This window comes from Panthera pardus, unplaced genomic scaffold (assembly GCF_024362965.1).
Source record: "Panthera pardus isolate Hobbes unplaced genomic scaffold, ASM2436296v1 HiC_scaffold_3, whole genome shotgun sequence".
In the NCBI taxonomy this organism is placed as follows: Eukaryota; Metazoa; Chordata; class Mammalia; order Carnivora; family Felidae; genus Panthera; species Panthera pardus.
The window spans coordinates 8,545,397-8,562,187 of NW_026526876.1; the positions used below are offsets into that span (position 1 = coordinate 8,545,397).

General features: G+C 48.7%; 1 protein-coding gene across 1 annotated transcript in view; it reads right to left on the reverse strand.

Annotated features, from left to right (window-relative positions):
• Positions 1-785: 785 nt before the first annotated feature.
• GLP2R (glucagon like peptide 2 receptor) overlaps positions 786-16,791 on the reverse strand; it is a 54,237-nt gene continuing 38,231 nt past the window's right edge. Inside the window, exons 11-13 of the mRNA XM_019413435.2 lie at positions 11,959-12,097; positions 3,312-3,353; positions 786-2,450 (exon numbers count right to left, since the gene is read on the reverse strand). Coding sequence (XP_019268980.1) covers positions 2,115-2,450; positions 3,312-3,353; positions 11,959-12,097 — 517 coding nt within the window. The 3' untranslated portion in view covers positions 786-2,114. The remainder of the gene's footprint in view (positions 2,451-3,311; positions 3,354-11,958; positions 12,098-16,791) is intronic.

The following is a 16,791-nucleotide window of genomic DNA, read 5'->3' on the forward strand; positions in this document are numbered from 1 at the left end:
TTCCGTTTGGGAAGGTGAGAAAGTTCTGGAGACGGACGGCAGGGATGGCTGGACAGCAGTGTGAAGGCACTTAATGCCACTGAACTATAGACTTAAAAGTGGTTCGAGTGGCAAATTCGGTGTTATATATATTTACCCACAGTAAAAAACAGAATCACTCAAGAACTTCTAAAAAATACCTGTGTCCAGGCTCATTCAGACCAATTTCGTCAGAATCTCTGGCTCAGGCCCCGGCCATCAGTGTTTCTAGAAATTTCCTCAGGTAATTGTCATGCCAGGATTGAGACCCACTAGGCCAGACCTTCAAAGCAACAAGCAAAGTGAATGACCTACGGGGTGGTCTAGGTGAGGGAAGACACTTGCTGCCCGCCCTCTTGACCGCTGACCTCTGTCCCCTACCCTTCTGCCCACTCCTCTTGGTCCCCGAGGAGGCTTAATGCCACAGCTCTTTCTTCTACTTCTTTTTTTTTTTAATTTTTTTTTAACGTTTCTTCATTTTTGAGAGACAGAATGCAAGCAGGGGAGGGGCAGAGAGAGAGGGAGAGGGAGACACAGAATCTGAAACAGGCTCCAGGCTCTGAGCTGTCAGCACAGAGCCCAACGCGGGGCTTGAACTCATGAACCGTGCGATCATGACCTGAGCCGAAGCCGGCTGCCTAACCGACTGAGCCACCCGGGTGCCCCCTGTTTCTTCCACTTCTACCCAAGAACAGCTCACTGGGTCCTTCAAGGCACCAGTAAGAAACACATGTCAAAGAATCGACCACATACAAAACAAATTAAATAAACTTGTTATTTTAATGTTTAGCAAGACAAGAGCAAGCTGTGTGTGTGTGTGTGTGTGTGTGCGCGCGTGTGTGTGTGTGTGTGTGTGTGTGTGAGTGTGCGTGCACGCGCCCACATGCACGCCATTTGTGGAGTGAAGACAGGGCAGGACATATTTACAGATGCTTTGGGGAAAGAAAAGTTCCCTCTATTCGAGGCCGGATCCCGGGTGACTCACCCGCATCTGATGATCCCAGGACATTTCTGTCCTGTGTCACCGATGAACGTGTGCTCAGTGCCTACTCTGGTCCAGCTGTGCTGGGACCCCAGCTTTCTAGGACGAGGAAAGTCAGAGACATTGAGAGCAAGGAGATATTAGGAGGATGTGTATTTTAATGGCTGAACTCTGGAAAATCTGGACCCCGCCCCCCCACGAATACCCCTTTGCTTTGTTATGCCCTCGTCTGTCCTGGGGAAAGTGCCAAGAAAACCTCAATCGCCAAGATAAATAATATTTTGGGGCAATCGTTTAAAAATAGAAACGAATATTAAAAAGTCCATGATGAGCAGAATAGTCAGTCAGGATCAGACCCCGCCTTTGTAGGAACTGACCTCACTCTCAACCTGGCCCTGGTTCTGATAAAAAGTTATGTTTATAAAGGGCCCATCCGCTGTAGCTTGCGGATTATAGTTTATTTTTTTAATGTCGTGTTAAAATATCACTTATCGTGACAATCGAGGTGTTTTTCCCAGGACTGTCCGAAATCTTGTACCCAAACTGCGTTCTTCACCTGCCTCACCCTTGTCCCCACCCGTGTTGCAAAGCATCCTTGACAATGCAGTTGCCAAATAAAATACAGGATGCAGGACTTCATCTGAGTTGCAGATAAAGGGGAATACTGCTACAATACGATTATTCATGTATCTGAAATGCAAATGTAACTGACTGTTATGTATTTGAACTCCTAAGTCTGGCAACCCGCCTTGATAAATACCATACCGTCCCTCCCCCTGTTGCGTGGCTGTATCTGGTCCCCTGGCAACGTACCCGCCCACGTACACATGCATTTTGCACTCTCTAAAAGCGACACTCCAGGGAATGAACACGCGTTTCTCTAGGCCGTTCCTCCTGTGGTTTTCCTTCAGCCCCTTGACTTATGCATTCAGTCGCTGAGCCTGACTCTAATGGCCCGGACCCCGCTCAGCCTCCGGATCACTCTCCCCTCAAGGTCTCCAGCATGCAAGACTGGGACGTGAACTTGATGCCAAAGTGGCCGGGGTGCGTGGGGAAGACCGGTGACTCTGAACCGTGCTCTCGGGGAGCAGAGCCAGGGCGGTGGGCCTCCAGCCTAGATCTCGCTCTCTTCCAGAATCTCCTCCATGGTGTGGGTCAGGGTGAAGTCTCCCTCGCTGCTCTCGGACAGGCTGCTGCCCCGGGGCCAGGCCCCGTGTCCCCGCGGCGGCCGAGCGCCCAGCCCCCCCAGGCCCTGCATGGCCAGGTGCAGGAGCTGCCCACCGCCCGGCGAGGGCTGCGGCTTCTGGAGCGTCCCCTTGCCGTCTGCCTGGGACAGCTTCTTGGGACATTTCCCCAGGAATCGGAAGTTCTTCTCCAGGGCCCAGGCCCTGCAGCCGGAGTGGCGGGCGAGCAGGAAGCGGACCCAGTGCTTGCGCAGCTCAGCCTTCACCTGCCGGGGTGGGGGTGGAGGGGAGAGAGGGCGGGTCACTGCCCTGGAGTCACTCTGCCGTGTGTGTGTGTGTGTGTGTGTGTGTGTCCTCTCGGTGATTATTTACTGCGTGGCTCCTACGTGTCGCCGCTGGGACACTTACCTCCTAACTGGGGATGATGAGCAGACAGAAGAAACTGGGAAGCACAGGACGCTGAGCAGGACAGTGGGGCGAGGGGGCAGAGCTTTGAGATACGGTGTTCTGGAAAGGACTGTGTCAAGGCAGCACAGGACACGTGCCTGGCGGGCAAGGTGCCCCCTCGCGAAGACAGAGGCAGCAGCAATGAACAGGGAGGGGGAAGCGGGTTTTGCTGTCGAGAAGCTCCCATTCTAGTGGGTGAAAGGGGGCCTGGAAATTCCACCAACTCCTAAAGCCGAGAGAGAACCGTCTGGCCCCTGCCCTCCTCCTTTCGAGCCCCTTTCCAAGGCTTGCAATAATATTAATAAGAAAAGCCATCATAGTTACCAGGTGTGGGGCTTTTCCCAGGAGCTCAGCAAGCCCAGGGCAATACTATAGGGCAGGGACAGATATTATTCCCAATGTACAGATGAGAAAACCGAGGCTCAAATAGCTACGGTGCCCTGATTGACTCAGGGTTGGGTTCTGAGCTTTTCACTCATCCCAACACCTTTTCCCACTGGTCTCAGCTGCCTCCTGCTCCCCCTGCTGGGTGCTCAGAGTACAAATTTGTCCCAATACGTGCCCGGCACTGCACCCACCCCGCCCCACGGCACCATCACACGACCCGCCACCTCCAGGGGGGACAGCAGGAGGCCAACCCCGGCCTCTCCGGAACCTGGCTGGCCGCTCCGGAGACGTACCTCTCCATTGGCAAAGCAGTACTGCAAAGCCACGAGCAATCCCTGTAACAAAAGGAGGAGGCGGTGAGAGGTTTGACTCAGTCAAAGGTGTCTGAGAGTCCCCTGGAAAGCCCAAGGGCCCGCCAGTCCTGGGAGCTTCCAGAAGAGGCAGACGATCACAATGCTAGCACTAACCAGAGGTCGTCATCCGGGTTATGTTAACCTGGATTTCGTGGGGGTCTCTTCTCACTTTGACCCCCACCCCTCACATCAGCCCAGATGTTCGCTTAGATGCTTACAGGTGAATGACGATGGAATCCCAAAGACCCTATATTCTTCATCCAGTTGTACAAATATTGTACAAGACCGCCGTCCCACGTCTACTTGCCCACAGTGAGCCTCGGCTGTTTTGGGCCTGAATTTCATTCTTTCCTTTTGGGAGCTCACCCTCCCCTATTCCCCGGGCTTCTGGGAAGGCTGCCAGTCACGGTCCCCACGTTCCAGGATGGTCATCACCACAATAAACCAGCCCAAATGGGCATAGGGCCCAAACAGGGCCAACTGAGTTCTTTTCACTGGGAACGGAAAAATGGGTTCAACTCTCTTCCCTGTGTTTGCCAACTGTATCCTGTCCAAGGAAGCCTGGAGATGCTCATGAGTATCTACCCAGATGCATGGAGGGGGCCTGTCCAAGGATGATGCCAACAGAGAGAAAAGCAGAGGCTGGAGATGGTAAGATTTACAATTTTTGTTGGCGTACCTGGATCCAGCTATGCCTGATGCTGAAACTTTCACTTATGTGAGATAAGAAATATCCCCTTCTCTTGTCAGAACATTTGTTTTCGAAAGGTAGATTGGGGCGCCTGGGTGGCTCAGTGGGTTGGGCATCCAACTTCAGCTCAGGTCATGATCTCAACGTTTGTGAGTTTGAGCCCCGTGTCGGGCTCTGGGCTGACAGTTCAGAGCCTGGAGCCTTCTTCAGATTGTCTCTCTCTCTCTCTCTCTCTGCCTCTCCCCCACTCACACTCTTATCTCTCTCACTCAAAACTAAATAAACATTAAAAATTTTTTTTTAAAAAAAGAAAAGATAGGGGTGCCTGGGTGGCTCAGTCAGTTGGGCGTCTGACTTCAGCTCAGGTCATGATCTTACGGTCCGTGGGTTCGAGCCCCACGTCGGGTTCTGTGCTGACAGCTCGGAGCCTGGAGCCTGCTTCGGATTCTGTGTCTCCCTCTCTCTCTATCCCTCCCTGACTAGTGCTTTGTCTCTCAAAAATAATAAATGTAAAAAAAAATTAAAAAATAAAGAAAAGATAGATCATTTCATGCCAGTGGTTTCTCATCACGCTTAGATAAAATAATAGCTCCTCACCACAGAAGGGACTAAAGGCGACCTGGGCTCTGTGTCTGTGTCGCTGACTTGATCTTGTGCCCTGTTTACCCTTAACCACTGTTTTCCAGCCACACCGGCCTTCTGGTTCCCTCCAGCATCTCAAGCTAATGTATTAGTTACCTGTTGCCATATAACTTGGTGGATCAAAACAGTAAAGATTTATCACCTCACATACTTACTATGGGCCAAGAATCTGACAGTGGCTAAGCTGGGTATTTGGCTCAGGGTCACCGTTCAAGTTACGGTCAAGATGTTGGATGGAGCCTTAGTCTTCTGAAGGCTTGACTTGCTTCCAAGATGGCTCACACGCCTGGCACGTTGGTGCCGGTGGGTGGTAGGAGGCCTCAGTCTCCCCCACAGAGCTGCTTGAATGTCCTCATGACACGGGGGCTGGCTTCCCCCAGAGTGGGGGTTGATCCAAGGGAGCAAAATGGAAACTACAACCCCTTGATGACGTGGCCTCCAAAGCCACACACAACTTCATGTCTACAATACGGTCACAAAGGTCAACCCTATTCCATACGAACGGGGACTCTGCGGGGCCGTGAGTACCAGGAGGAGACGATCCTTGGGGGCCATATTGGAGACTGACTAGCATGACTCATTCCCTACTGAGGTCCTTTCACACTTTCTGTCTTCTGGACCCTTCTTCTCTCAACTCTCTGCCTAACTGGCTTCTCAAAATCCAGGTGTTAGCTCAAATATCACCAGAGCTGTGGGCTCTCTAGTTTATATTCTTTGTGGCCCGAGAATTATATTGTTACTTGCCAGTCAACTTGGCTATTATCTGTCCTTCCCTGCCCCTGCCCCAGCAAGGCTGGAATCTTTTCACGGCCAGATCCCCAGCACTGGAAACAAATGTCTGGCACATGAGAGGAGCTCAATCATATCCATAAAAGGAATACGTGAATGAGTGAATGAGTGAATGAATGAATGAGTTGGATTTCTGTAACTTACTCCTACAGGAGTCTTGCCTTGTACAATGTCAGACGATTTCTAAAATAGGACAGGACAGTTTCCTTTCTGTTGTCTCCCTAGTCATTTGTAAAGAATTGTGGGGGCCCCTGGGTGGCTCCGTTGGTTAAGCATCTGAGTCTTGACTTCGGCTTAGGTCATGATCTCATGGTTCATGGGTTCGAGCCCTGCGTCAGGCTCTGTGCTGACAGTGCAGAGCCTGCTTGGGATTCTCTCTCTCTCCCTATCTCTCTGTTCCTCCCCCTCTCAAAATAAATAAGTAAACATTAAAGGAAAAAAAGAATGGTGGACACAAGGGTCCCAGTAAAAACAATAGGCCACCTTCACACAGCACTTCCCTTTCCAGAACATCTCTGTTGGGGAAGTCTCAGTACAGGGATACTGACTTGATGTTGGAAAATTTTTCTGGATTCACTGCTCAACTGCCAGAGGTCTGGAATCAAGGCTACTCGAGCTCATGTTGGTCTTCCAGCATTTTCTGACTCCTATGCTTCCTCATGTGATAACCACCCAAGCTGAGCTCCATGCCACGGCTTCCCGCCCACCATGACATGAGGGTCTAGGGGGCCTGGACCGTGTGTCTGAAATACTGGACCTCCATACGTGTGCAGGACCCAAGCACTTGAGTGTTTATGGGAGGAACCTTGTAAAAAGCCAGGACTCACAAGCAAAGGACACATTTCCAACTGAAGAGTGAAGGTCACAGGGCAGGCTGACTCTCCCATCTCTGTTGAGAACATTTCTCTTACCCCTAGTGGCTGGTAAGGAGGGTCTGGTACTGGGAAAGGAGCTGACATTGTAAAGGAATTATAACATGTTGCCCTGGTTGGGGGGGGAGGGGAAGGTTTTATGCTTTCTTATGGAAGCTAAAAGTCTAGCATGCTGGCTATCCCGATGTCACTTTGGACTCTGCCCGTCAGTGCGGGATTTTCTTTCTCTTATGCACCCCATATTCCATGGCTATAGCTCCTAAACAGGGGCACAGTGGGACCAGTTTATCACTGTCAAACACACAAGTTCACTGGAGGCTCACAGCCGCCCAGTGCAGTTAGCAGGGCTGGTCATGCTTGCCTCTGGACATATGATATCAGAAGGGTGTTAGAATTCTCACAAATGACTTGGCTAAAATAGGATTCCACATCACAAACGTGTCCTTCACGTCTTCGGGTTCTTGGGTCACCATTTTAGGAGCCTCCTGGCATCCAGTTAACTCTCCTTCCAGATAAAGCAAGTGAGAAGGGAGTGGTCCCACAGAAGAGACAATGCTCACTCCCAATGTGACCACCACTGGGCAGTCTTCCCAAAGATCCCTTGAAGGTGAAACTCCCTAAAGATGGACGCTTGGGGGCGCCTAGATGGCTCGGTCGGTTGAGCTTCTGACTTCGGCTCAGGTCATGATCTCACAGTCTGTGGGTTCAAGCCCCGCGTCGGGCTCTGTGCTGACAGCTCAGAGCCTGGAGCCTGCTTCCGATTCTGTGTCTCTGTCTCTTCCCGCCCCTCCCTCACTCCCTCTCTCTCTCTCTCTCTCTCCCCCTACTCTGTCTCTCAAAAATAGATAAACATTAAAAAATTTAAAAAAAGAAAAGAAATAAGCACTCGGAAGAGTGAAGGACCCTCCAAGCAGCTGCTAGGTTCATGCCAATTCCTGCCGATGCACTGAGATGGGACCCACCAGATTTGCTCCCACACCTCTGCCCACCCACACTCTCACTTCTGCCTGGCCACAGGGAGGGGAGCCGTGCAGGGGTGCTCAGAAGGAGGGAAGTCTCTGCGCATGCACAGACCCTCTCAGTGTGCTTCCTGCCCCAGTCTGCAGGGCCACCCTGGTTCCTCACGTCCCTCAGCAGGTGCAGGGTGAAGGGCAGAGCTCCAGCTGCAGGACCAAAGGATCCAGCGTGGTGGCCAGTGTCTAGAAATGGTCCCAAAGATCTCTCCCCTCCCTGTAGGCATATGCTACCGCTCACAGGAAGTGTTAGACCTGGTTTGTCCCCTCCCCTCGAATCTGGGATGACCTTGTGACTCTTTCTGCCAGTACAACATGGTGGAAGAGATATCCTGGGATTTCCAAGCCTACACCTTAGGAGGGTTGGAAGTGTCTACTTTCTCCCTCTTAGAACATTTGCTTTGGGGATGCTCTGAGAGGCCGGTTGCCCGGTTAGGAGATGCCTAAGACACATGGAGGAGAGCTGAAGTTCTATGATTAAGAGCCTCTTTGGAGCCCCAGCCAACAGACCGTGTCAACGTCCAGCTACATGAATGGGTCATTTTGGATGTTCTGACCCAACCGAGCTTTCAGACGTGCTCAGCCCCATTCAAAACTTGCATGTGTCCAAAGTATCACCCTGCTGAGTCCAGGTGGCCCAGCTTATAGATTCATTAAAGATAACACGGTTCCTTGCTTTAAGCCATGAAGTTTTGGGGTAGTTTGCCACATAGCAAATGATGGCTCCCTTGCCAGACGGGTCTGATAGGCTGATTCTTCCTCAAAATCTTCCATAGCTCCCCAGGGCTGTCTGGTCTTCAGACGGCCTTGAGTGTGTGAGATCCCTGGTTCATATGACCAATTGAGCCCTCAGAGGAAGAAAGACCATCAAATACTAACTGACAGAACAGCTGTCGCTTCTTGCTTTGTTGTTGATGTTTCTAATTTGGGATTACCTTTTTTAAAAAATTCTTTTATTTATTTTTGAGAGACAGAGACCGAGTGCAAGCAGGGGAGGGGCAGAGAGAGAGAGAGGGAGACACAGAATCCGAAGCAGGCTCCAGGCTCCGAGCTGTCAGCACGGAGCCCGACGCGGGGCTCGAACCCACGAATTGCAAGATCATGCCCTGAGCTGAAGTCGGATGCTTTAACAGACTGAGCCACCCAGGCGCCCCTGGGATTACCTTTTAAAGAAGATTAAACTGAACAACATAAAACCCCAAATTATTAAAGCTTAGCCGTTGAAATCCCCCAAAAGATTGAAATAACTTAAACATGGTTTCATAATGAAAAAAAAAAAAAAAAAAAAGGTTAGCAATGGGTCCTGTCTCAGCTCAGAGCCACAGCTCTAACAGGAGAGAGGAGCCATCATCCAGCTGCCCAGACGGCATGCCCCAGGCTGTGTCCCTGGCCTTTGGTGAGCCTGCAGTGGGCTGGCACATTCTCCCTGCTCCGTCCTGGAATCTTAGCACCTGGCTCCACCTGGTGGCAGTGGCTTTAAGACTGCGATGCAGAGGGGTGCCTCAGTGGTTCAGCTGGTTCAGCGTCCGACTTCGGCTCAGGTCACGATCTCGCGGTTCGTGGGTTCGAGCCCCGCGTCAGGCTCTGTGCTGACGGCTCGGAGCCTGGAGCCCGCTTCGGGTTCTGTGTCTCCCTCTCTGCCCCTAGCCCACTCACACTCTGTCTCTGTCTCTGAAAAATGAATAAACCTTAAAAAAATTAAAAAAAAAAAAAGACTGTGATGCAGGGATTGGGGGCGTCTGAATCTGACATCAAGCCTCTCAAGTGAAATTTCCATTATTGTACTTTTCAACTCCGGAATTTTTCCAGATTGGTTCTTTATTTATATATATATATATATATATATATATATATATATATATATATATAATTTTTTTGTTATTAAAAAATTATATATATATAATTTTTTTGTTATTAAAAATTTTTTTAACGTTTATTCATTTTTGAGAGACAGAGTTAGAGTGCGAGTGGGGGAGGGGCAGAGCGAGAGGGAGACACAGAATCCGAAGCAGGCTCCAGGCTCCGAGCTGTCAGCACAGAGCCCGACACGGGGCTCGAACCCACAGACTGTGAGATCATGACCTGAGCGGAGATCAAGAGTCAGACACTCCCTCGACTCCGCCACCCAGGTGCCCCAGATTGGTTCTTATCTTATCATTTCTCTCTCTGTGCTGAGATTTCCTGATCGATACATCTTTGTCATCATACATACATTTACTTCTTAAACATGGTTTCTTCCAATCCTTTGAACATATATTTTTTAAAGATTCTATTTTTAATTAATCGCTAGCCCCAATGTGGGGCTCAAACGCACAACCCTGAGACTGAAAGTTGCATGCTCTACGAACTGAGCCAGCCAGTGACCCCCGAACATATTTATAATAGCTTCTTTGAAGTCTTTGTCTAAGAGAATTCTCAGCAAGTTGCTATGGACTGATTTTCTTTTTCCTGAGTACGTGTCATACTTTCCTGTTTCCGTACTTTCCTTTTTGTGTTCAAAACTGGAAGTTTTAGATCATATATTGTAGCAGCTCAGGAATCTGGTTCCCTACTCCCCACTCCCTGGGTGGTTGCTGGTGTTTTGTTTGTTTAGTAATTTGCCTGGACCGCCAGTTCTGTGACATCTTTCTCCCCTGGGGCACACAGCCACTGATGTCTGTGCTCCTTTCAAAAACTTTTGGTTTTGTGTGTAAGCCTGGCCTCCTGGCCCCGACTACTCACTGATTGGTCAGAAGTTGTGCTCACCCACCTTAAGCCAAGAAAGCTTCCACACCCTTTGACAACGGATCTGTGTGTGGCCTGGGGGGCCAGTTCCAAGTTTAGACGGTTTATAAGTCTTCCGTGGCTTTTATTTTCCACCTCCTGTGTCTACTGGGTGTGTGTGTGTGGGAACTCAGCCAGCAACGTGTCGATATCCTCTCTGGTCTCTCCCGAGTGTGTGTACAACCTTGTCCATGTACACAAGCCTCCAGCCCCCAGAGAGATATGTAGAAGCTGATCAAGGCTCATGACAGGTGTTTCATTCCTCAGATCCCCCTGTTAGAATTCTGGCTAGCTCACCAGGCTGTTTCTCGTCCCAGTTAGGACCACCATGTCAGCCTATGATATTGTCATTCCTCGATCGTTTGCCACTGAGATCACTGTTGTATCTGACAATGGCCAGGGGTGTGGGCTTTTTCCGCTTTCCGATTGATCTACATTGGGTCAGCCCCTCTCTGCAGTGAAGTTCCTTACTGACAGAGACGAGGTCGGAGAACAAACACACTCGAGGCTAAACCAACAGACCCCACTGTTCTCACTCAGCTTCAGTCATTTTTCTTGAGTAAACCCTTCCCAACCTTTTGTATGCCTTTGGCCGGATTCCACGGTGCTCCAATTTTATTGTTGCTTTTGGGGGAGGGTATGTGCCACGAGCCTCTCTTCTCCATTCCAGAAGTCCTGCCCTATATTAGCATTTTAGAATGATTAGTCCTGAGGTTACCACTCTATGGGACCTCTGCTGCCAACACTACTTATGGTGGTCACTTGCATCCATGGCCTTGGCTACTGAGCCATGCCTCTCAGTATCGGTGCCCCTGTGTGGTCTCCTCCCCTTCAGTCCAGGCTGGGTCTGGGATTTGCTTTAAATGTTAAAACGCACTGGAAGTGTCAGGCTTAGGCATATAAAAGGCCTGGAAGTCCCTGTTTTTGTGCCCTTGGGAGCCCTGAACTGCCACGTAAGAAGTTCCAGCTTTCCTGCAAGGAAGACCACGGAAAAAGAACATGTAGTGAGAGAGAAGCCCTAAGATGATACGGAACTGAGGAATGTAGCCGGCAGTGAGAAATGAAGCCCCAGAAATTCGACCCAAATGAAGCCACTCCAGCCACGTGAGCCTTCCCGGTTCAGGCACCAGACATATGAGTGGCGAAGCATCTTGGAAGTTCCAGCCCCGGGCGACACGCATGGAGCAGAGGTGAGCCATCCCAACTGTGCCCCACCTGGAATCCTGGTCCCCAGAATAATGAGAAATAATAAAAATCATCAGTGTTGTGAGCTACGGGGTAATGAATAGCCCATTTAAGGAATGGATACCCAAAATATCCAGGTGAAGGAACCACGGCTGGCCTTTTGGCTCTCGTTTCAGCCCCATCTGACACATCTTGACATGTCTGTCTAGGTTCAAGAGCCTCCTGGTCTCAACTCACTGGTTCCTACCAAGTGGTGTTATATTCTGAGTGTGTCACCTGAAGCATAAACAATGTTCGTTTCATACAGTGCCCTGCGGAGAATCCAGCAAAAATAGACACTTAATGAAAGGCTTCGCGTTGATACTCACGGTTAATATGGTTGTGAGAGACACCAACTCTTACCGCCCAGGAAACAGAGCACTTTTTGCTTCTTAGTCACTGAGTCACGCTGGCAGGATCAAGGCAATGCTTTTGGTCTGCCCACTCTTCCAGTGCCAAAGACCCTCTCATAGAGCCCGCTGGCACTACGGCTTCATTTACATCCGTGGGCTTTCTCAATTCTGAGACTGCTGGGGTCAAGAGCATTTTGTTTTCACCACAGCACAGGAATCCTGGTTCAGACGCCTACTTACATGGAAGGAGCTCAGAGTCAACTGAATGAAGAGTCGTATAAGTTTTGAAAATCCTTCGACTTGATCGTCAGTGATGAAAGAGAAGAGAATCTCGTGAACGCCCAACAAAGGAATGAGGACCAGCGTTGACTTTGCCAACCTGCAAATGAAAACCAACAACACTGTCACGAGGACCGCACTGGGAAGAGGCAACGTTTCCCGCTCTTCTGTGTGTGACTTTATGGTAGCTCTTATCCTACTGCTAAATAGTTGACCTTCCAGTTTGTCTCGTTGGCTACACATGGGATGTCTTGAGGGCCAGTGTGGTCTTCGTTACTGATGCACCCCTCCACCTGACTCGTGGCCAGACGTTCAGAAAACAAACATGAATTGAGTGAATGGATGAATGGATGGATGAATTCTCCTATATAGATTATGATGTGTCTATCATCATCTATAAACATCAGATTATGTTTTGCCTGATGGATAGATTTCCACGTGCATGGCTGTCACCTTGGGACACTACAGCACTACCACATTTGACAGATTTCCTGTTACCTGATTACCTGGCTAGCAGGTGCCTCTCTTCCTTTCTCTATTCAGGACTTCCAATGTCAGTGCTTTACTGAACCTGAGAAGGGAAAGAAACTGGCATGTCTGGGGTCCCATAGCTACTAAGTGACAAATCCAGGCCTGGAAGTAAGATTTCTGACCTCACACTCACACCCTTCACATTCCATGGAGGGCTTGACCGTTAGCCTCCATGCTGCCCCTCAGCCCCAAGACGGCAAGGGCTGCAGGAAATGAGAGACTGATCCTCCTCATAAAAAGTGCTGTGTGGAAGCTCCTGTTGTATATACTCTACGTAAAAAAGACAAACATTCCTTTGTACCACCCACGTGCAAAGTGCACAGCTGGGGCCCAAACATTCCATACCACATACCGGTGGTTCCCAAACATGGTTTACCATTAGAATTCCTTAAGGAACTTAAAAAGGTAGATGATAGATGGATAGATGGATGGATGGATGGATGGATACATAGATGGATAGACAGATAGATAGATGGATAGGCAGATAGATGGTAGATAGATAAATAGATAGATACATTGATGATAGGAAGATAGATAAATGGATAGATATATAAGAAGATAGATGATAGATGGATGGATGATGGATGGATAGATAGATGGATAGACAGACAGATAGATAGATAGATGGATAGGCAGATAGATGGTAGATAGATAAATGGATAGATACATTGAAGATAAGAAGATAGATAAATGGATATATATATATAAGAAGATAGGTGATAGATACACATATAGATAGATAAATGGATGGATGGATAGATAGATAAATGGATGGATAGATAGATAGATAGATGATAGATAATAGATAATAGATAGAGCCAGCTAGCTTCCTGGGCCCTGGTATCGACCTCCTGAGTCAAAACCTCTGGATGTCTGGTCTTGGGAATGTGAATTTTTAAGGCATTCCTCATGGGATTCTGATAAGCAGCCACATTTGGGAACAACTGCTTTTCAGTACTGAGATTAATTTAAAACTAACTACATTAGCAAAAGTGACTCATATGCAGGGTACAAACAGAGCTACTGTCTTGTATACACACATTGGAAAAAAAGAGTTTCATCGTAATGACTTTTAGCCCAAATCACTTGTCTTAAAGGGCCAGACTTGGAGAAATCTCTCCCCTGCTGAAGGCCATGGACTTAAACATGTCGGAATGTCAGCAGCTCCCGGGCAGTATCCTCAGGAAGGTTTAACTGTGCCCAAGAGAAAGTGCTTAGTATGGATCCTGTACCCGTGAGAGCCATTCAAGTGTAATGTTATCAAGAAAACAAGAAAACCCTCACCTTTGTGCCCCGAAAAGACCTAAAGCCCGTTAAAGAGCAGAGGGGACGCCCCCCGGGCCCGTGGTCAAGAGATATTTGTGTTTTAATTTCCAGGAGTATTTTTAAAATGCTTGGGTCAGACAATGGCGAAATGGTGGCCACAGGGTGTATCTGTCCTGCAGACGGTTTTTACTTATGCGAAGAGGGTGATTTTTGTTATCGGAGCCATCTTTAAGTAATAAGTAAGGAGAGTTTGAGCAGAGGTCCAGATTTCCGGCTTCTTTTGAAAAGTGGGAGAAGCTGGCTCTACGGGGCCCGAATTCTTGCTTGGTGACCGTCGGCTCTGGCCTGAGGGTGGCTGTTTCTTTCTAGAGGGAACATGTGTTGCAGGACACGCAGCCGGTCTGCCCCGCTCACCCACAGTTCCTCGCCCGGCCCCCGAAAGCATCTCAGTTTGCCACCCTCGCTCCGGTCATCTGGGTTTCGAGGACACATACTTACATACTGAGTGCAGATCCGCATCTCACTCTCAAATCATTCTCGGGGCCTCGCTATGCCATTACGTGCTTTGAATAAGCTCCTTATTTTGGAATAATCTTGGATGTGTGGAAAAGTAGCAAAAATAGTACAGCGAGTGCCCACATACAACTTCACTGTTTCCACTAATGTTAGTCTTGTATTAACCACAGACCATTTGTCCAACATTGGTATGTGACTAACAGCTATACATCCGGATTCCATTCGGGTTTCACCAATTTTTCCCACGGATGTCCTCTGCACGTGCCAGAATCCTGCATTTAGTACGGGATGATCTTTTAAAAAATGACATCTTTTTTATGAGGTTTTTGGTAACGACCAGATCCATGGATGTCAAGGGATTTCCCGTTCCTCACCTTGCTCTGACGTCTGCTTAGACAGAACCCCGTGTGTGTCCTTGGTCGAATGGAAATCCATAAATGTCTTTCGCCGTTTACGCTTGTGAACCGTATTTATGCTCATTTTTTCATCTACGGCCAATTGTTTATTTAAATTGTTTGGCTTATTGCAGTCCGTTAGCCATCCAACAAATATTTATTGAGCATGAGTCAGAGCAGTGAGAGAGGAAGAGTTGCCATCAAAGAGAGCACAGGCCAGTATCTGGGCCTGGGTTCAAATCCCGGCACCGTCAATGACTGGCCATGTAGCTTTGGGCAGACTATTTCACCTCTCGTCTGTAAAAACAAGGGTTCTACGGCTGATAATAAGAAGTGCTGAAACCATAATAAGATATTATTTATTAATAATAATACAGTCATTTTTAAAGACGAAATGACATGTAAACCCTCAAAATTATGGTATCTGACACTCTCAGAGAGAGGAATCTTGCACTGTTGCTGGGAATGCAAACTGGTACAGCCACTCTGGAAAACGGCGTGGAGGGTCCTCGACAAATTAAAAATCGAGCTACCCTACGAGCCAGCAATTGCACTAGTAGGTATTTATCCAAGGGTACAAAAATGCTGATTCGAAGGGGCACATGCACCCCGATATTTATAGCAGCGCTATTGACAATAGTCAAAGGATGGAAAGAGCCCAAGTGTCCATTGACTGATGAATGGATAAAGAAAACGTGGTGTATACATACAATGGAATACTACTCGGCGATCAAAAACAATGACATCTTGCCATTTGCAACAACATGGATGGAACTAGAGTGTATTCTGCTAAGCAAAATGATTTCACGCATATGTGGAATTTGAGACAAGATAGCTGAACATAAGGGAAGGGAAGCAAAAATAAGGTAAAAACACAGAGGGAGACAAACCATAAGAGACTCTTAAATACAGAGAACAAACTGTATTTTTGTTGCTGAGGGGGTGTTGGGTGGGGGGACGGGCTAAATGGGGGATGGGCATTAGGGGGACGCTTGTTGGGATGAGCACCGGGTGTTATATATAGGGGATGAATCACTAAATTCTATTCCTGAAGCCATTATTAAACTAAATGTTAACCAACTTGGATTTAAATTTAAAAAAATAAAGAAGCCATCCCTGCCCTGGGGTGCCTTTGTAGCCTCAATGATCAATTTTACTTCCATTTGTAACTTTTTTTTTTTTGTCTTTTGTTGCCTGCTAGAAAGTCTTTTAAGAGAGGGCTCTGGGGTCCAGCAGGTTAAGAAATAATTCTCCTTTATAAATTCGTCAAGAGCTCTGCCCACACACCACACACAGAGTTAAGACGGGTCCTCCAGGGGAACAGTCGCCTGAAGGCTGGGAGCCACACAGATCAGAGACCGCGCTGATCGTCGGCAGGTGTCTGTCCACATTCAGGGGGCCTGGGTCAGCTCTCCTGCTCCGGGCCAGGCAGGGGGACCCCGTAACGTTCCTCCGCCTGAATGGTGGGAGCCCAGAGACAGAGCTAGGACTACAAAAGTTCCTCCACCTCCTAGCCACTTGCCTTTTTGGCAAGACCTAAATATATTTAATTTAAACCTTTCTAAAATATACTCCTGGAGGGGGGCCAAATCTTGAGAGCCACGTTCTGAAAGTTCTCAAAATCTGGGAGAGGTGGAGGCAGACCCGTTTCTACCAGAGTTTGGACAAAATGCCCTGGGTCCCTCTGCCTCTTCCTCCCCACCCTGGCAGAGGACGACAAAAGAAAACAAAGCTGGAGGGGGACCTGGAGGGGGAGGGGGAGACCCCTCCAATGTAGGGAGAGGGCAGTGTGAGCTGGGGGTGCTGATGACCCACCGTGGGTGACGGAACTTAGAAATGAGGGTGTTAGCGCTGTTGGGAGAGAAAAATGGGCAATTGCCTCATCGACTTTGGAGGATTCTCCAGCCCAGGCGGTAAAGTAAGGTGGCCCGGTGTGCCCTGAGAGACAGGGCCTGGATTTTTGCTCATTAATGAGCACAAGCTACTTAATTGTACTGTACTCTGCACGGAGACAGGGTAAGTAAAGGGAAACTGATGGCCAACCAAAATGATGGAGAAAATCACCGAGAAGTGAGAAGTCCCCTGG